Raw genomic sequence first — 20934 nt, 5'->3', positions numbered from 1 at the left:
ACCAATAGCTGAAAAAGTTGGATGCAACCATAAGGCTGTCTACAGGGGCGTAACTACCACTATAACAACCATAGCGGTTGCTATGAGGCCCATCGCATCAGTGGGCCCAGTGGCCTACTCCTCCAATACACTGGGCCCCTGGAGCCATCATCTTTTGCAGCAGCCAGTGGCCGAGTGGGCCTCCCGGGTTCTGCACATGTTCCTTTAACTGCAGGCACTTGCAGAAAACATGGATACAGTAATAGGCTATGTTACCTGCAGTAAGAGACCGGACGTTCCGTGACCGCAGTACCGTCCGGATGATCTTTAGCCCCCCAGTGTTCTGATGCGAGCGTATCCATGCACGCCCTCATCAAAACTCCCCACAGCACACTATGGAGCTTGTGGCCGCAGCCGACATGTCAGTTCTTTGCGGTGCCACTAAGGATCCCGGCCGAAGCGTATACTATGTGTATACACTCCGGCCGGGGTTCCCTAGATGGCTATGGCGTATATTCTCGTAATAATCGTGGCCATTGTACAACGGCTGTGGTTTTGCGAAAATATACGTTGTGTGAACATAGCCATAGGCTGTATCCATGTTTTTCTGGGCTCTGTAGAGCTGCATCCATGTCTTGTGCCACCAGTAATCAAATGCTGCACGCTCGGGTTCGGACATCTCTGTTTCTTAGTGAATCCGCAGGAAGTAGTGGCCATGGGGCAGTAAGTGTCACGTGTCCTCCTGTCACCCCCCTCCCCCCAGTACAGTCTGACAACTGGTGCCCTGTACGATCATACAAATTGCACATACCGGCTAAGAGTATCAATTATATTGTATGACACTGTGCTGCATAGACTAGAAAGAAATGAAGAGAAATCTCGGAATGGCCTCTGCTAAATATTACATTGCAAGCCTCTGAATTTCATTCCATGATTTTTTTTTTTGTAGTGCTTTGCTTTCTGAAATGGATCTCGCCTAAAGAAATGTGCTAATTTACTCGTTTTATGTCCCAGTCGGTATGTCTTCTTCTTTCTACCTGACTGTATTATCCTCTTAAAGAACTGTCAACCGCGTGTTTTGAGGCTGAATTTACACCCGCGTTCTAGGTGGGACTTTGATGAAATGCGTCGTCCTGTACTTAGCGTGACACCGACACTTAAATCCTTAATACCTTTCAGTGTGTGGTAATAACGGAGCTGACACATGAGCAGGAGATCACAGGCAGAAAGGGAAAAGTGTCCACCAGCTTTAAACACTTCATTGATTCTCTGGATTATTGACAAGGCTTTTCCTGGTAAGATTTGGAAAGAGAGCTGATGTTTTCCCTTGAAGAAATAAATTGATCCATCAGCACAATGAGATGTGGGTGTTAAATAGAGTTATTGTTGAAGGCAGTGAGATGGAATGGACAATAAGATGTCATTTAGGGCATCTGTCTGTCTATCTATCTATCTATTTATCTATCTATTTATCTATATCTATCTATCTATCATCTATGTCTCCATTCATTACCTTGTTACCCTGTTACCTTCCTCCCTGGCACCGGTCACGCACGTTAGTCTGGGTAAACTCTCAGACCCTTAGGAGCACGGCTGCATCATCCGACCCACCCCCTTCAGTGAACATAGAAGGGGTGGGCCGGATGACGGAGCAGTACTCCTAAGGGTGCTCCGGAGCATAGTTTACCCCGACTAACAGCGTAGGACTGGTGAGGAGGAGGAAGGTAACAGACAAAACTTCCTCCTCAGCATCCTCGGCGCTATAGGGGGCTATCAGCAGGTTAGATCCATCTAACCTGCAAATAGTTCTCCTTTAATGCATCCTACACACATCCCTATTACTCAAAGCGATTATCGCATAACGATTCACTATAACGATTGAGCACTAGCGATAACTAGTGATTTAGTAGCGAACGATTCTGACGTTTACATTCACCAATTGCTGTTATGAACGATCATTTTTGCCTCATTATATGGATGTTAATCGTTTCTCAGGACAACCCACACAACACGTTTTATCCGTGAACATCTTATAAGGCAATCAGATAAGCGAACGATCGGCAAACTATCAACGTGTTAAAAAACAACGATTAACGACTTTAAGTTCATCGTTTGCTCATCTTTGCTCATCCTATGTTATTACACAGTGAGATAAACGCTCATTGTTGGTCGTTTTTGTGAATTTTGAATTATTACTGCCCTCTGTTTACTTGATACTTTCAAGCAAGCTTGATACCACATATTCTCATCCCAGCAATTATTATATAGGATCCATATCAAGTCCTATCTGTTTGCTTGGTCACCAAAGAGAGAACAATGATTCCACTGTGTACGATTATAACTCAGTTCGGAAGTAAATAGTCGGAAATGTTTGACGCTGTTCTATGTATCAGTGCTTAGTGACAAATGATATTGTCTTGATGGGTATAAGGGAGGAATAACACTTCCATCACCGGCCGCTCATCCATCCAGACTAATTGGTCAGAGTGAGAATAGCAAATTTACTGTGTGACTGCTCGGAGCTGATAACACCAGCACAATCTATGATCAAGCTGAGAAGTCTCCATTGTCCAATTCTACCATTAATATGGCTTGTAAACCGAAGTGAACAAGCAAACATCTTGGTATATTCAGAAAGTCTATAAGGAAGAGAACAGACCGACATCATGTACCCTGTGAAATACAAATTAATACTCATTTCCATATACCTAGTAATCCAGTTTAGTTTGATGCCACGAACGGCCCCATTGGCAACAATAGGATCGATTCTGGCATCGGTTTGCCTCCAGTTTCGAAGGGAAAACTTAAGTTGCTGTTGTGAGTGGCAGCTAATGTGTGGTATGCCCTGATTCCAGATAGAATACGCCTTGCAGTGTTTTGCCATTGGTCACTAAACTGTTCACTGTAAAATGTGGATGACAATTGATGCATTTTTAAATAAAAAACTGAGCCTGATTCTCCGGACATAGTTGAACCCAGCCTTTGTTGTATATATGATGCTATATAAAACATACAAGCCTTTTGTCAGGAATGTGCAGTAGCCTGGTGTGAACTGGGCTTGTTTTTACTTTTTGTGTGACACACCTGCTTGCTTTTCAGCCTCTTGACAATGCAGGAGTAATGGTGGTTTTACACGGAGCGATAATTCGCCCGATCGCATGATTAACGATTTTGAATGAACGATTTTTTTTTTATATAACGATCGGCGTTTAGACGGAACGATACATCGTACGGAATATTTGTTTTGCGATCGTTTTGCGATCGCTTAAGCCTATCTCACACATAGGGGAAATCGTTGAAAGACTGTTTACACTGAACGATTTGCTAATTTTTTGCAAACGATCAACGACGATTTGAGAACTTGTTAGAATATCAAAATGAACGATTTCTCGCTTGTCGCTTGATCGTTCGCTGCGTTTACATGTACAATTATCGTTGGAATTCGACCGTTATCGTGCAAATTCGAACGATACATCGTTCCGTGTAAAACCACCATAACACTGCTCACTGCTAGCCTTGATTGCTGCAGCTGAGCAGTTTGAGCTCTGCCTGTCCGGAACCTTGTGGATCAGCGCGCCGGTCCAATGGGGATCCGGACCGGGCTCTTGATCCTCATAAATGAAAGCAGAGCCAGTCATTCCCTGCTGGCTATTAAGGTTTATACCCTGATCCCAGCTCCCCCTGTCTATTCCTGCGATCCCCGTACCCAATTCCTCTGCTTTACCTGTTACCTGACCTCCCGCCTGACCTTTGACTATCCGTTTGCTCTCTGATTTTGTACCGTGTTGCCCGTTTGGTTCTGACTTGGCTCCCTGACTCTCCTTTATTGTGTTTGTCTGTCTGTCTTGTTCTGTGTTGCACGTATCCAGTACAGGGAAAGTCTTTGTGGTTGTCCATGGCTGCCTAGAGCCAATTGAGGCAAGTAGGTAGGGACAGTGGGTGGGTTCAGTATCGGGGCCCACTGTCTTGTCTTTACCTCCCTGTCCTGACACCTTTGATATCCTTTTTGCTGTGTTTTGGGGTTTTCTCGTCTACAACTTATTCCATATATTAAATGGGTTATTAAGGATTTGTAAAAACAGCACCATCCCTGCCACTAAACCAGTGATGGTGAACTTTTAGAGAACGACTGCTTAAACTGCAACCCAAAACCCATTAATTTATTGCGACGTGCAATCCTGAGGACTGCATGAGATTTGTGTACTATATTAATATATACTACGGTATGTACTATTATTACTATGGACTATGTGTTTTCAGGTGTATGTGCAAATCCACACACAGTACACCTAAAAGGAGCGATCTGTGGCACGTGTGCCAGCAAGGTCACCATCAAGGCCCTAGGCTGTGTGTGTGTGTGTGTGGTATTGCTGTTTCTGGCAGAAAGCAGTCATGTTTTTCTATGCATGGTGAACCCCTTTAATAGAAGGGATGCAGATGTGATAGTCAATCCTGTTGAGCTGTAAATCTTGACGGGACTATGTCACCTCCAGCGCACTCCACCCCTAAAATAGTCTTCTGCATATTGGAAAAAATAATCTGATTCCATCTGTGTAGTGGAATTTTTAGTTTTTTATGCATTTCCTTGCTTTTCGCCTACAAACTGGGCATGATAATGCATAGAGAGGACTGCTTAGCTCAGGGTATAAGGGAGAGGACTACTAATGCTAGGTTTACACTTTACGATAATTGGCCCGATCGTCCGATTAACGATTTCGAAGTAACGATTTTTTTTTTATAACGATCAGCGTTTAGACGGAATGATATATCGTACAGAAAAATCGTTTTGCGATCGTTTTGCATTCGCTTAAGTCTATCTCGCACATAGATTAAATCCGTGAACGACTGTTTACACGGACGAACTGCCAATTTTTTGCGAACGACCAACGACGATTTGAGAACATGTTCAAAAATCAAAATGAATGATTTCTCGCTCGTTGCTTGATGGTTCGCTGCATTTACACGTACGATTATCGTTCGAATACGATCGTTATCGTGCAAATTCGCACAATAATCGTTCCGTGTAAACGCAGCATTAGACTACTTCATTTGTAGGCTTATAGCAAAGGGATGCAAGAACATAGAAAGATATAAATTGCAGATTTAGAATCAGAGTTGTTTATTCTACTGAACTAACATTTGGGGGGGGGGGGAGTCCCTTTATTGAAGTTTGGAGGACTTGCATACTGCAAAAAGTTTAAACATGTAACACATGAGTAAAGAACAAAACATAAAATTATTACACATAAGGGGCGGTAGAGACACACTCCCAATCCTTTTTTTGCAAGGTCTTGGCAACGCAGTTTGATTGCACTACAGTATAGTATTATAAACAGGCTGGTGTTTACCATTCTCTTTGTTAGAAGGGTTTTTCATGACACTTGGCACATCACAAAGTATTCCATTGCTTAGAATCCCCGCTGTAATTTGCAGAGAGAACCTGCAGTAGGTGTTCAGTTTCCCTTCGCTGCCTCCACAGGAGATAATAAGTATTACGCGGGGCCTATTCAGATCATTAGGTTGTCTGTGCAATGCAACTGGAAAGGACAGGTCCTCTAAAGCAAGAGACGCTCTTTGTAACTGTTCTCGACTTTGGACAAGAGATACAGAACATGGAGACCCCCTTTTTAACTCACTATTTCTTAATAGGGTATATGAAAGGGGTTTTACTAAAGTAGACAAGCCTTTTACCATCCCAGTTTGTACCCTGTTTACAGATATTTAAACCTGGGGTAGAGAACCTTCAGCCTTCCAGCTGTTGCAAAAATACATCTCCCATCATGCCTTGACAGCCAACGCTTTAGCTTTGGCTGTCCAGGCATGATGGAAGTTGTAGTTTTGCAACAGCTGGAGGGCCAATGTTAATTAAACCATATAAAAAATGTGGAGCAATCACGTAAGTCAATATGTTGGCACCAATTGTGCCAATATTCTGGTGCTTTGTTTTTTTATAGTAAATCTGTCCCTTTATATCCCACACTAAGAACAATTTTAGATGGGAACACAAATGTGAATGTGTTATGTGTTCCTATATGTCGGCTAGCACCTTTCCATGCATGAAAAGCTTTACACGTTATTAAGGTAAATAACACGTCAATATTACATTTCAATCCTAGAGGACTAAAGACTGAGCTTGGAGCGATCCACAGTATGTGTTCACTGGGTGCACTGGGGCAGATCACAGGTCAGTAGAGGGTAATGGAAGCGAATACTGTTTACAGACTGTAGAGCTGAAGGAAATGAAGGTTACACACTATATCATTCTTCTTGTATGTCCTCTCTGTGTTTATCCAGTCATCTTCATTAAACATCTTACAATGTTTTTGTAGAAAGGGACCACTGGGTCCAAAACAGTAGTCCTATTGTAGAAAAATTCAAAGACCAAAAAGCTAAGCATAGGTTAGGGTATAGCTAAGCTCTGGATTTTACATGACACTAGTGTGCAATATAGAAATGGATAAAATATATGAATAATAGTAATCATAATGACACTACAGACAGTGCAGATGACATCTTGAATGTCTATGAGATTCAGACATCCTAATGTCTAAGTAGTAGGCACTAATACATATTGGTAGGTGAGTGACATGCATGGATAGATATCAATGTTACTGCTTTATTTTAATTGTAGGCGTCTTATTCCTGCCTTTAATAAAACATGTTCACTGTGAAGAAATTCTTTCGCAGCATTAAAGGGCTAATCCACCTTTAATAAAGGCATAGTAAGTCTGTAATATAAATGTATAAATTGTCTATCTATCTATCTATCTATCTATCTATCTATCTATCTATCTTTGCATTGAATGGCAGCAATAGGGAGTGACACTGCCTCTCTGCTGCCACCAGTGGCTTTAAGAGCTGCAGGACTGTTCACGGAGGCTGCAGACAGCAGGAATTAGAAGCCGAGAGTTCAGGTTCAGACGAACCCGAACTTCAGCAAATTCGCTCATCTCTAGCTGATATGGCCTCTTCCTCAGGTGCTTATAAAACACCTGAGGAAGAGGCGGGATCGGCCTTGAAATACTTTGTGCTCATAACCTGCTGATTATAGTTTTATTGTTTTAATAAATCGCTTTTATAACCATTGGAGGAGTTGTATCTGTCTTACCCTGGACATTGAGGACTGGAGGTCTGCATCCGATCTCTTATCCTGGCACAGTTACGTATCGCTAGTGCTGCTGCATGCAGTTCTAGTGATACTGAGCACCCCTGATGCCTGTTCTAATGCATGTCAGCATAAAATAGACATGACATAATAGATTTTATTTTTTACATTGAGTATAAGCACTCAAGGGGCGACTTGTCTCTCTGCTGCCCCCTGTGGATGTGTCAGGAACTGCAATGCTGCACATGCTGCTCCTTTTTCTTTTAGATGCTCTTATTCAAATAAATGGTTGTACAAATCCTATAACTGATCCAAGGCCAGACTACAAAGATGATATACAATAGGGTTGTGTATGAATCTTCGGAGGCTGGACGAAATTAGGTAACCCTTACATATTAACTGCCTGCTATGATGTTAATAATTTTTACAGATCACGCATAAGAAATGATCTTTTCCTGACCTCCATCCCATGCAGGAGCTATAAAACTGTATGCATTGTGGTATGCATACATGAACAGCAAATATCCATACTTTAGTTGACCCATTGGATTTACTAGCCGAGTTGTAGGTAGGATAATCATACAGATCATACAGCACTATCTGTATCATGATGTGAGCGATGAATAGATTGATATCATTTTGTGGGCTCATCTGGTGCGGCTACAGTATTACAGATATTTTATGATTACACAAGCTCTTAGCATCCCTTTCTTTTAGTAATGAATGATTCAGTGAATAGTTAGACCTTCCTGACATAGACAATAATGAAGCATGAGTCTTATTTCTCAGCTGTAAAGAGAATTACGGCTTGATGGATTTGTGTACTTTGTGTCATACCACAGTATGTACACAAGGTGGCAGTAGAGATAAAGCATAAATTCTACAAGACAATTTATTCACAGTTAAGGTATGGACTGTAATTACGCCAAAGGCTAGAGCTGACTCATTTACCAGCAGAACCTATTTTAATGCTATATTGCTAACAAGGCATGTGTAAGGTAAGCACATAATGTAGGCAAGGGCGATCTAGGGGAAAGAGACTGTAAAATCATGTCTTAATTGGGTTTAACCCGGCTTAAGACAATGTAGGTACTGTAAAAATAACATTCATTGACCGCATATGCCCTCAATATGAAACTTTTTGAGTTTTTATCAGGGTTATCTCATTGGGATTTCCAGATTTACATAAATTAACTTAAATTTTTACCTTTAATTTGCCAAATATCCAAAATATTGATAAATAAAGCTCTGACCCTAGTTACGTACGTGTTCCATGTCTATATACTACATACTATTTACTAATTACTTTGTAAAATTAGAAAGTTGCATCACCTCTTATTATACAGTGATTAAAGTGTACCTGTCATTATCGGTAGCCTATCAGGATATGCTTTTGTGCGTACAGGAAGAGTAGCACTCCTGACCATTGTACAGCTTGTATTTGCCATTTTCCATCGTTTTTTTCTACAGGCTCCATCTCTGATTTTCAGTTTTCAGCTAGTAGATGGAGCTAGGAGAAGTTCGGCGAAAATAGTTATTAAAGGGATATTCCCCCCAAGAGCTAAAAAAATAAAATGCTCCCAAACCTAGCTGGTCTTACTCACCAAGTCCCCCTGAGTATTTTGAGCTGTCTCTTGTCTTTCTAGCTGCTTCCTTTCCATAGTTACAAGTTTTTAAAAAAGCCAATCTATATCCAACATGGCGCCATCCAGAAAACTACATTTCCCATCATGCAATGCTTATGTCTAACTGGTACATGATGTAGCAGAGCTAATATGCAGTAGATATATCAGAGTTGAATGAGCGGCATAGCAGAGTTGAATGAGCGGCATAGCAGAGTTGAGTAGCAGAGTTGAGTAGCAGAGTTGAGCGAGCGGCATAGTAGAGCTGAATGAGCAGCATAGTAGAGCTGAATGAGTAGCAGAGTTGAGCGAGCGGCATAGTAGAGCTGAATGAGCAGCATAGTAGAGCTGAATGAGTAGCAGAGTTGAGTGAGCGACAGAGTTGAATGAGCGATATAGCAGAATTGAATAAGCGATATAGCAGAGTTGAATGAGCGTCATAGCAGAGTTGAGTGTGCGACCTAGCAGAGTTGAGTGTGCGACCTAGCAGAGTTGAGTGTGCGACCTAGCAGAGTTGAATGAGCGATATAGCAGAGTTGAATGAGCGGCATAGCAGAGTTGAGTGTGCGACCTAGCAGAGTTGAGTGTGCGACCTAGCAGAGTTGAATGAGCGATATAGCAGAGTTGAATGAGCGGCATAGCAGAGTTGAGCGAGCGGCATAGTAGAGCTGAATGAGCGACATAGCAGAGTTGAGTGAGTGACATAGAGTTGAGTTAGCGGCAAAGCAGAGTTGAATGAGCGATATAGCAGAGTTGAATGAGCGATATAGCAGAAATGAATGAGCGATATAGCAGAGTTGAGTGAACGACATAGCAGAGTTGAGTGAGCAGCATAGTAGAGCTGAATAAACAGCATAGGAGAGCTGAATGAGTGATATGCTGATCAGGTCAGTTGGGGGGGGGGGCGTATGGATGTCGGGTGCCGCGGGCGATGACCTCTGGTCAGTTCAGATTTGGAGGGGGGGGTGTCGGGTGCTGCGGGCGGCCACTGCTCATCAGTTCAGGTGCGGGGTGTCGGGTCCCGCAGGCGGCCGCTCATCAGTTTCGGTGCGGGGGGGGGGGGGATTTTTTCGGGTGCCGCAGGCGGCCGCTCATCGCTTCAGGTGCGGAGGGGGGTGTCGGGTGCCGCAGGCGGCCACCTCTCAGCAGTTTAGGGGCGGTGGTGGTGGTGGGGGGGGGGAGTGTCGGGTGCCGCAGGCGGCCACTGCTCATCAGTTCAGGTGCGGGGGGGGGGGGGGGGGCGGCATCGGGTCCCGCTGGCGGCCGCTCATCAGTTCAGGTGCGGGGTTTGGGGTGTTGGGTGCCGCTGGCGGCCGCTCATCAGTTCAGGTGCGGGGGGGATGGGGGTGGGGGGTTGGGGTGTCTGGTGCCGCGGGGGGTGTTTTCAGAGAGGGAGACAGTGATCAGCAGCAGCTGTCACTGTGTCACTGTCCTCCCTCTTTTCAATGTGCTGGGTTAGAAGCGATAACCCAGCCCATTGAAGAGACTGAGGACACGTGATGCCGTCTCGGAGCAGGGAGCGTGTCGGAGTGGACTTAGAGCTGATGATTCTATGCAATCGGTGGGAGTGGGGGCACCTAGATAACAGCAAAACTGTGCAGAATCCATAATAACTTTATATTGGAAAGATGGAAAGCTACGAATGGGCAACATATTAATGCAAAAATAATTTTGGGGGGAATACCCCTTTAAAGTATTGTATTGCCCCCCAAAAGTTATATCTAGCCTCTCAGGAGTAATTGATGGTTTGGTGCTGGGGTTGCTACAAATGACGCCTGATAAAAGGAGAAAAAAACATTTGTGTCTGGTAAGATATATTAAAATGTTTGTTGTACTATTGGTTTATGCAAAGTTTTGAAATAACATTGACCATTTAAGATTTATTCACATACAGGTGAGAAATTCTTTTAAGCAGCAGAAAACTGATTTCCTTAGAAACATTATAACTAATGAGGTAGCTGTAATGTTGGAATGTACCCCTAAACTACTAGCTAGTACCAGAGATATTGTTACTGTATTTCCATGTTTTTGTGGATACCATTTTAACTGTAATGCATTTTGTAGGGGAAGAAGAACACCTGTGCCCAGTGCTGGAACCAGAGGTGCACTGTAAGTACTTTTTCATGTTTTTTAAAGGATATTTGTTGGGGGAGGGGGGTGCTATTTCATCCATCTGTGCAGTCGCAGCCACAACTTGTATCTGCTGATGAGTTTTGAGCAATCTGCATTCACTATGTTTTGTTTACTATGTCAGCAGATTTATTCTAGAAATTTCTGTGACTGTCCTGTTCATCCCAATGTGACTGTGAATTTACCTTATGGCCCATTACATGTGGGCAATGGTTGCCAGCCCTGGCCTGACCACCTGTCGCTTTGTTATATATTGCTGCATGCTTACTAATGGTGAGCATATCCTATAAAGCTCACACAGAGCGAGTGAGCTCCGCAGATTGACGAGCGTCTTCTGCGCATTGTCGCATTGACTGGGCCACTTTAACTTTTGACACGATTTGTGATTTTTGTTCTTAATATATCTTTTGTCCTGGTCTCAACAGTTCACTGAGTGATTTCAAGCACTGGGGGGAAGGATCTATAATTTTCTATATAACACTTCATTATGGAGTTCTAAATACTCAGCGACATCGTTATGACGGTCCTGATTGCATATTATTCTGCCTAATCAGCCGCACATTGTATTCATACAGATGGAAAGTTTATGCAGATTATACAGTACATATAGTACACAGCATTACACAGAGTTAGTCTAAAAATGAATTCACTGACAATATGAGCCGTTAAAATAAATCTGATGGCGTAGACAAATATTGTTGTCATGAATGCGCTAAATGTCACCTAGAAATGGTCGACTTTGATTATTACACCTGGCGATATACAATGGGGATATTCTTTTATTACAATTTCCTTATTACCTGAGTCATAGGAAACTATATAGTGAGAGGGGGCTCTTCACCAGTCCAGGACACCGCCCAGATGACTTGTCACGGCTTTCCCCCTGCCTTGAACACTTGATTAAAAAGCTATTTATGGGGACCTGAAGCAAAGGAGCCCAAAACCCTTGGCTCCATAGGAAACCCGACTCTGAGATCTCTTTGCCCCTATAGAGTAATTAAGTCTCCTCTGTACCCCCAAAGAGTATTAAGGCCCTCTCTGTGCATCCATATAGTAGTTAGGTCCCCTCTGTGCCCCCAAAGAGTAATAAGGCTCTTTCTGTGTATCCACTGAGTAGTTAGGCCTCCTCTCTTCCCCCATAAAGTAATAAGGCCCTCTATGTGCCCCCATATAGTAGTTAGGCTCCCTCTGTGCCCCCATATGGTAGTTAGTCAACCTCTGTGCCCCCATATAGTAAGTAGGCCCCCTTTCACAGACACTGTGGTAGACTACTACACTATAACATTGAGCAGTATTCTGTTAAACATGTATGTTAAAAGGAATCTGTCAGCTCTTTATCATGCTCAGAGCTTATGTGTCAAGGGGAAGTTGCCAAGCTGCAGCATGCATGCCTCCTCGCTCCCCACCCCTCACTGCCTTGACTGATTGACATGCAAGGCTCAGTACTGGAAGTCAAGCAGGGAGGGAGGAGGCATGCATGCTGCAGCTCAGCCTTTTTTAGCCTGTGATTTCAAATGGATTCTGCAGTAAGGCCTCTGATGCAGTATGAAGCAAGCCTGAGCACTTTGTAAGTGTGTGTATTTATCGATGTTTGTGTATTGGAATATGAATGGCTCTGTGTTTTCATAGCGGAATGGTATCACATACAGAGTTTACTATGGGCCCTGTGATTATTTTGTGTGTTGTAAGGCTATTAGTAAAATGCTATTACAGTCAGGGCGGTGTTAACAGCTGAAGACGCCCCATCTTAACTCACCAATCAGCATCATGATTTTTTAGTTTCTGAACATCATATTAATATCTGATCAGTTTTAGGCCGCGTTCCCATATTTACTTTATGTCACCACATGCAGCCGAAACCAGACCCTCATGCGGTAACCAATAGGCGTATGGCCACTAATCCTGGTAACAGCACATAACTACTGGGGAAGAAATGGGAGCGTGGTTTCGGCCACATGGATTTCTCTACATGTAGAAACATTGTCTGAATTGGGGGTTTTCATGGTTTTTAACTGCTTAAAACATAAACATAAACATAAAATTTCCATATTTAATTAATGATTAGAGCAGTCTGCATATTGTCTAAAGGAATTTTCTCCACAGGATTGCTAGATTGGTAGGTAATAGTACAAGGCGTCACACTTACCACCACCACACCAGACCTGACCAACACCGTCATACTGTGACTGGATAACACCTCCATACCAGACCTGACCAATACCGCCACACTGTGACTGGATAACTCCGCCACACCAGACCTGACCAATACCGCCACACTGTGACTGGATAACACTGCCACACCAGACCTGACCAATACCACCATACTGTGACTGGATAACACTGCCATACCAGACCTGACCAATACCTCCATACTGTGACTGGATAACACCGCTATACCAGACCTGACCAATACCACCATACTGTGACTGGATAACACTGCCATACCAGACCTGACCAATACCACCATACTGTGACTGGATAACACTGCCACACCAGACCTGACCAATACCACCATACTGTGACTGCATAACACTGCCATACCAGACCTGACCAATACCACCATACTGTGACTGGATAACACTGCCACAACAGACCTGACCAATACCGCCATACACTCTCCCCCCTAGTGGTAAATACAGCCCTGATTACAGTGATGAGGGAGTCAAGATGGCAATTCTTGTATAAAAATAATGTAATTCAAATAAAAGATTAGAAATTGCCGAATGCGGTATTCACCTTAATGACCTTCTCAGAGAATAGCAATTGATTTGATAATGATCGAGTAAGATGTAAAATTGACAAATAATGTTCCACCCAATTTAAGGGAACATTATGAGAATGCTATGAGCTGGTATAGGGGGTCACAGGAGTGATTTATCCATGGTAATAGCGGCCAATAGCCACTTTAGGGTCACCACTGTGCTCCTATATTACACTGAGGAGACTTTTCATTAAGTTACCCCATACAGAATATATATTTTTTAACCTATTGTAACTATAGTCTACAAACAGTGGGGGCAGCAATTCACCACTTTTTATATTTGGGTGTGTGATATTTTTTTCATACAGTGTTGGTGACTATCAGCTAGCTCTGCTACTGTATCTGTAAAATCTGCATTTGATCCTGTTAGCTTTCCTGTTTGTGTGCAGATATAACTATGTGGCAATGTCTGAATAAATATGATGCTAGAAAAATGCTGCTAACAGATGGTGCAGCACCTCTGCGTATATAGAAAGATCTCTGCAAAGGCCCTGGGTTTAGGATGAAGGCGACAGAGGCAACTTTATATAATTCTTCTGATTCAATACGTAATAAAATTAAAAGACTTGATTCCAAAAACACTCAACTGAGTATTTTATATATAGAACTGTGTATATCATTCGGATAGACCATAAGTATCAGACTCCTGTCAAACTCAGCTGATGAGGAAGCTTTGGGGTAGGGCTCCATATATTGAATGGATGGGACTGGCACAGCCACTGTAAAAGGTATAGAGCTGTGCCCAGTGAACAATGAAGAGGATGTAGCATTTGCTGGAGCACCATAGTTCCCTCATTCAGTGATGAAGGTACTAGGAGTGGGATCCTCTCTATCTGATACTGATGGAATATCCTAAGGATAGGTGTTGGCATTTTAGGTGTCTCAAAGGGGTACTCTTTAAGTCAATTGGTGTCAGAAAGTTTTATATATATATATATATATATATATATATATATATATATATATATATATATATATTTGTAAATTACTCTGTATACCTTTCTGACACCAGTTACCTTAAAAACCTTTTGCCCCTCTGAAACACCCCTTTAACACCTTTAAAGCCCGAAGCACACATTACCTGATCGGCGCCGCGGCTGTGTGAAGCTCCCGTCTCCCTTCGCTCCTCATCAGCCAATCAGTGCACTGCAGCAATGATTGGCTGATGAGCGAGGGAAGCTGGGAGCTTCACATAGCTGGGGCACTGAGCAGGTAAGGCATGCTCTGGGCCGGGGGCAGCCCTAGAGCATACATCACCTGCTCTAGGCTCCTGCTTGCTTCGGAGCCTCCCCGCATCTCCCGGCGGTCAGCCAATCAGTGCGCTGCGGCCGGGCAGACCGCCGGGAGATGCTGGGAAGCCCCGAAGCAAGCAGGAGCCTAGAGCAGGTAATGCATGCTTCAGGCCGGGGCATCGGGGGTTAAAGGGGCCGGGTTACATATCCGCAACGGAATGAAAATATGTAACCGCATAGACCTTCACAGTACCAGGATCCGCAGCAGATATGAGTAGCAATATATTGTTGTATATTTTTTGTTTTAAATATAAAAATAGCCTTGAAAAAGACACTTTCGCCCCCTCCATCTTTTCCAGCCCCCTCGACCCTCTGTTTAGAAGGTTGAGGAACAATGTCACATGTTCATAGATGGCAGCCAATAACATATGATTATAGTTATAATAATTCCCTAAACGGGGCACAGTAAATGGGATTTCTGAAACAAGTCCAAATCTCTGTAAAATGCTTTGGTATTACAGCGCTAATATACTGTGTACGAGGTTGGAGATGTTTATGTTGTTTGTATGGAGAACCCGGCTAACCCTATGATCTTATGGAGTTTTTGCAGTTGTCTTAGGAAATGCAGAAAGCTGCCAGAAATTCTTATCTATGATTTCCTTGGGCGAGAAATCACCGCAGACAGCAAAGCTATTACACATTGCCTCCGAGGATGTGATTCCTTAAAAATATGACTATGCTCTATATCAAACTGTTTAGTGGAAGCTGCAGATAAGCAGAACCTTTGTATCAATCCTTATTGTCTCGCTGCCTTCAGATAATGTATTATCAAAGTTTAGAAAGAAAGTTGCACTGCATGATGCTGGCCATATACTAAGCAATACATACCCTGCAGGGATACTTAGGCATTGCTTAAAGGGGTACTCTGGAGATTTTTTTTTCTAAGAACAGGAAGTTATACAGATTTCTAATGATATCCGTTAAGAAAAACTTTTGCTATGGCCGTTTGGTCCTGCTCTGGACAGTTCCTGACACGGACAGAGGTGGCAGCAGAGAGCAATGTGTTAGACTGCAATTAGACAGCAGCTGATAAGTACTACAAGACTGGAGGTTTTTTTAATTTGAAGTAATATATATCTATTTTTTCCCCACAGCTCGCCATGCTACCCCGCCCCCAGCCCCCCCCCCCCCCCCCCCCCCCCCCGCTCTAACTTGCTCACTGTCGGTGTGTAATAGCGTTGGCAGCAAACTGGGAACGAGAAGCAAGCGATCGCTGATCTGACTGATTGGTGCTCGCTCCTCCAGATTGATCTGTGTAATGGTGCATTTACACAGACAGATTGATCTGACAGAATTTTGAAGCCAAAGCCAGGAATAGACTATAAACAGAGAACAGGTCATAAATAGAGATGAGCGAACCTGGAGCATGCTCGAGTCGATCCGAACCCGAACTTTGGGCATTTGATTAGCGGTGGCTGCTGAAGTTGGATAAAGCCCTAAGGCTATGTGGAAATCATGGATATAGTCATTGGCTGTATCCATGATTTCCAGACAACCTTAGAGCTTTATCCAAGTTCAGCAGCCCCAGCTAATCAAATACCAACGTTCGGGTTTGGATCAACTCGAACCCGAACCCGGTTCACTCATCTCTAGTCATAAAGGAAAGATTGGGATTTCTCCTCTTTTCCAATCCATTCCTGGCTTTGGCTTAAAAAAAACTGTCAGATAAATCGCTCTGTGTAAACACACCATTAGGCTATGTTCACACTAAGTATGAGACCGGCCGTTACGTGAACCGGCTCTGAAAAGATCATCCCTGGCAGTACTGCAGTACCGGACGGATGATCTTTAGCGACGCAGAGTTCTGATACGGACATAGCCCTATAGTGCCTTCAGCAAGCAGTATCAAAGGTATACTAAAGTAGACATAAAAGGCACAGACAGCTCTTTCTTCCTGTGGCTCTCCAGCACTTGCCCAGTATAGACAACATAAGGGGGAGGGGGATTTACGAAGCATACACCAGGGAGAAGGTGCAGATTCTCCTCTTCTCACTGGCGTAGCCGCCTGCTCGCCCGATGGGCGGGCTGGCGGAGCTTGCGGGGGAGTGATAAGGTGGGGAGGAGGCGTGGCCTCCTCCTGCGCCTCATTTATTAAGATTTACCCCTGCTCGCAGGCATAAATCATGATCAAAAGCAGCAGGTGTAGATTTCGTACGCCGGGCGCAGACTCGGGTGCCTCTTAGTGAATCCTGCCGGAGAAAAGGGGGCGGGGCATAATATAAGACCGACGTACTTGTTTGCCGGTCTTCGTAAATCCCTCCCTATGTGTTAAAGTTAGCAGTAATGTAGTTAAACTAAATTCCATGCTAACGACCATAAAAATGGGTCATGATCATACAGTATAACATATTGGTACTACAGTATACATACACTTACCTTCACTCATAACTTTATGTAAAGGGGTTAAGCCTACAAAATGGAAGAAGATAAAGGTCTGGAGTTATACACATCCCTATTACCACTCTCCATATATAAGCAAACCATATCAGCAGTTTTTGCCCTCTTTTCTTACCTCTCTGCAGCTGTGATCTCCTCTCTGTCTGTGTCTGGAACCAGTGTGATTGTGTGACTAGGAGGCTCCGTATTTTCCGGGATTGCATTGCAGTCTATCTTGGTTCCCCTGTCTCCCTCCGCTGACCTACACAAAAAGTAGTCCCTTACATACAGCTCTAGAAATCTCAATAAATAATGCTAAGGGATCCAATCTGCTTGAATGGTTTTCGGTGGGGCCTAGATTCCCCTGTGCCCTAGCACCCCTAAAGGCCCTATTCCACGGGGTGACTGGAGGACCAAACGAGCACGGTCAGCGCTTGTTTGCTCCTCGTTCCCCGCTTGCTTCCGCCATTGCACGTGGCGGCAGCGAGCAGGTGAGCCGGGGGGGGGGGGGGGGGGTCATGGGGAGCTGCTCAGGTGATCACTAGATTGTCCGGGCAGCCTATAGGATATAGCAGCGGTCTGCTGCCACCTTTCCTAATCCACTGAGCGACGGCAGCAGATCGTTTGTAGAGTCAACATGTTGAAAGACAAGCGACTGAAACGATTAGCCAACATCGTTCATGTCGGCTGATCGTTGCCTTTTATTACGCAAGACAATTATCGTCCGTAACGGCTGAATGCGGCCGATAATAGTTCCGTGCAATAGGGCCTTAAGCCTACCTGTGCTGTATGTAATGTTGTGGGCATACAGCACAGCGAGTCACAGCAGTTCTAGGGTCCAGGAAATCTTAGACCCCGCCCCCTTTACTATTTTTTATGAATATAAAAACAATCTTGATTGTAAGCGTGTACTGATATCTATTCACTGCCATCTCAATAGGCATCCGTGGTGACAGATTCGCTTTAGGATTTCCAGGCAACATCTTCAGAAACCAGATCGTCCTCTTTCATTTCTCCTCTATCGCCTTGTTCCTGGGCCATGAATGGGCCTATAAAGAACCTTAGGATGTCTGTTATCATTACAGTCTTGTACTAGCATTTCTTATCACATAACAGACTCCGTTTTTCTTTGCACAGTTGCCAGGCTGAGAAGAGGAGAGCAGCAGGTGGTTCTCCATAGATCTAAAAATCACATAAAACAAATATATTTCTCTTCACCGGTGGCTTCGGGCAACATCAGGCAGATGCTTTTGAAAGGGTGAATATCCTTTTCATTCACTCTTTTTCCTCGAATGACTACCCCTGTCCAAATTATAACGCTGAGGCCGGCAGTGAGAAAATAACACCAACCACGTGCGTTGGTATTGCTCCTCTCTCAGCAGGGTGCACACTTTATTGCAAATACAGTGGGGTCTTATACAGTTCAGGGTGGGCTCAAAATGGACAAGAATACACATGTGAACTTCTCATTGGCTGTAGTCCAGAGACAGGGCACAGTTCTTTGCATATTCATAACTTCACAGTAAAGGTCTGGTACTTCCATTTAGGGCCAGGGCTCCTCTCAATACATCCAGGATGGTATAGCTTGATTGACAAGAGGGTCTGTTGTCCAGCAGCATGGCAGAAACAGAAAACCTTCACACGCAGATTCCATATGCCAAATATATATTGGCTGAGTCTGAGTCAAAGAATTAAAATTTTTTATATATTTTAATATATACCTTCATACTTTAACCCTTAAACCCTGCTTCTCGGCATTGCAGCTATCTCTCCTCTAGTGCTACAGTAGGTTCTGATGAGAAGGACCAAGATGCGACTAATCGGACCTGTCGCTGTACATTGTACACTTAGCCTGAATGTGAATGTAGTTGGTTAATGGCATGCCCCATTGGACTGTGTATCGTGAATCCATTCCCCAAAATACAGCACCATATGGAGCATCATGTGGCAACACAGCTGCCTGGACTCCGTTTGTCTCTGGGCAGAGCGTACTGCCATGGGCATGAGGCCTAAACACATACCAGATTAAGAGGCCTAAACTCATACACGTTAGCCATTTTATATCCCATGGGGCTGTTGGCTAAACAAGCATGTGGTCTGTATGTAATTACCATTGATTTTTTTTCTCTCTCTCTCTGCTAATTGTTCGTGGCATACAGTCAGTATTATTTAAAGAGGCAGTGTTGCAAAAACTTTTTTTTTTTTTTTTAATCAACAGGGGTTATGATTATAAGCAGTTTTGCAATATATTCTCCTTTTTTTGTTTATTTTTTCCTATATTTTCTATGTTTAAATTAACATTATACATATGGCCACTAGGTGTCTCCCATGTGTGTCCACATTCAGTAGCAGAGAATTCTGGAGTTGCTCGCATTGTATGGTCAGCTCTACCATCACAAAGTAGGTCCTGCTGTAGGTCCTTATGCTGTCTGTCAATACAGAATACCATAAATAGCATCTCATATGGATGTCTTACACAAACAACTGTGGTCTGCAACATGTGATTCACCAGACACTGATCATACACCGCTGACACATAAAGTAGATGGGTTGCAGCAACCTATAAACAAATATATAACAGTATAAAAATACAGTGGTGCCTTGGATTACGAGCATAATTCGTTCTGGGACCGTGCTTGTTATCCAAATCCGCTCTTAAACCAAAGCAAATTTTCCCATAAGAAATCATTGAAATGCAGACAATTGGTTCCACACCCCAAAAATATTGATTTTATATTCTTAATAACATGTAAAACACGGGAAACAAACATTTATAAACAGCTGAATATGTTCTATTATAAGTTCCTGTACAGTATAGCAATCAGCATGTGGAGTATAATGTATAGTAACTGCATAAACCTGAAAACATAGCAGCAGTTTGTAGATACAGGATGGAACTGCAGATCCCTATAATGCAGTAGCGTAGTACAACAGGCTAGAATAGAGAAGCAGGGCTGCTGTCAGAGGTTTGTGTGGTCACATGACAGCAAATGGGGAAGGGGTGTGTGTTCAGCATGGACAAATCAGGACTGACAGAGACTGCAGGAAGCATGAAGGAATGAGCACGGTATATGTGCACACAGTATAGCAGCACTCACTGTCCGGGGAGAGAGGGGTTACAGCTATGGAGAGATTACCTCCATAGTCCTGTCCCCTGATGCAAGCCCCAGCCTGAAGTGGATCTGCACTCTATACAGACCATGCTGCGCTCCCCCACTCAGGCTCCCACCCAGTACAAGAAGCTCTTAAACCAAAACAGTGCTCTTAAACCAAGTCACAATTTTGAAAAACTGTGAGCTCTTAAACCAAAATGCTCTTAAACCAAGTTACTCTTAAACCAAGGTACCACTGTATGTGCACATAGGGGGAGATTTATCAAACATGGTGTAAAGTGAAACTGGCTCAGTTGCCCCTAGCAACCAATCAGATTCCACCTTTCATTTTCCAATGAGTCTGTGAGGAATGAAAGGTGGAATCTGATTGGTTGCTAGGGGCAACTAAGCCAGTGTCACTTTACACCATGTTTGATAAATCTCCCCCCCATGGAATATAGACAAGGAGGAAAGATATTCAAGGATACAGCATTAGGGTATATTCACACGGGCGGGCTCGCAGCGAGATTCTCGCTGCGAGCCCCGCAGGTCCTGTCAGTTCCCATAAACTACATAC

The 20934-nt window shown here is 43.6% G+C and overlaps 1 protein-coding gene across 1 annotated transcript in view; it reads left to right on the top strand.

Moving 5' to 3' along the window:
- Positions 1 to 20934, top strand: part of LOC138789335 (IQ motif and SEC7 domain-containing protein 2-like) — a 254429-nt gene that overhangs the window by 187083 nt on the left and 46412 nt on the right. The window contains exon 3 of the mRNA XM_069967941.1: positions 10771 to 10815. Within this exon, the coding sequence (XP_069824042.1) occupies positions 10771 to 10815 (45 nt within the window). The remainder of the gene's footprint in view (positions 1 to 10770; positions 10816 to 20934) is intronic.

The sequence above is a fragment of the Dendropsophus ebraccatus genome, chromosome 4 (genome assembly GCF_027789765.1).
Source record: "Dendropsophus ebraccatus isolate aDenEbr1 chromosome 4, aDenEbr1.pat, whole genome shotgun sequence".
Classification (NCBI taxonomy): domain Eukaryota; kingdom Metazoa; phylum Chordata; class Amphibia; order Anura; family Hylidae; genus Dendropsophus; species Dendropsophus ebraccatus.
The sequence above is the reverse complement of the archived record's forward strand: the minus strand, read 5'-3'. Positions and strand labels throughout refer to the sequence as shown.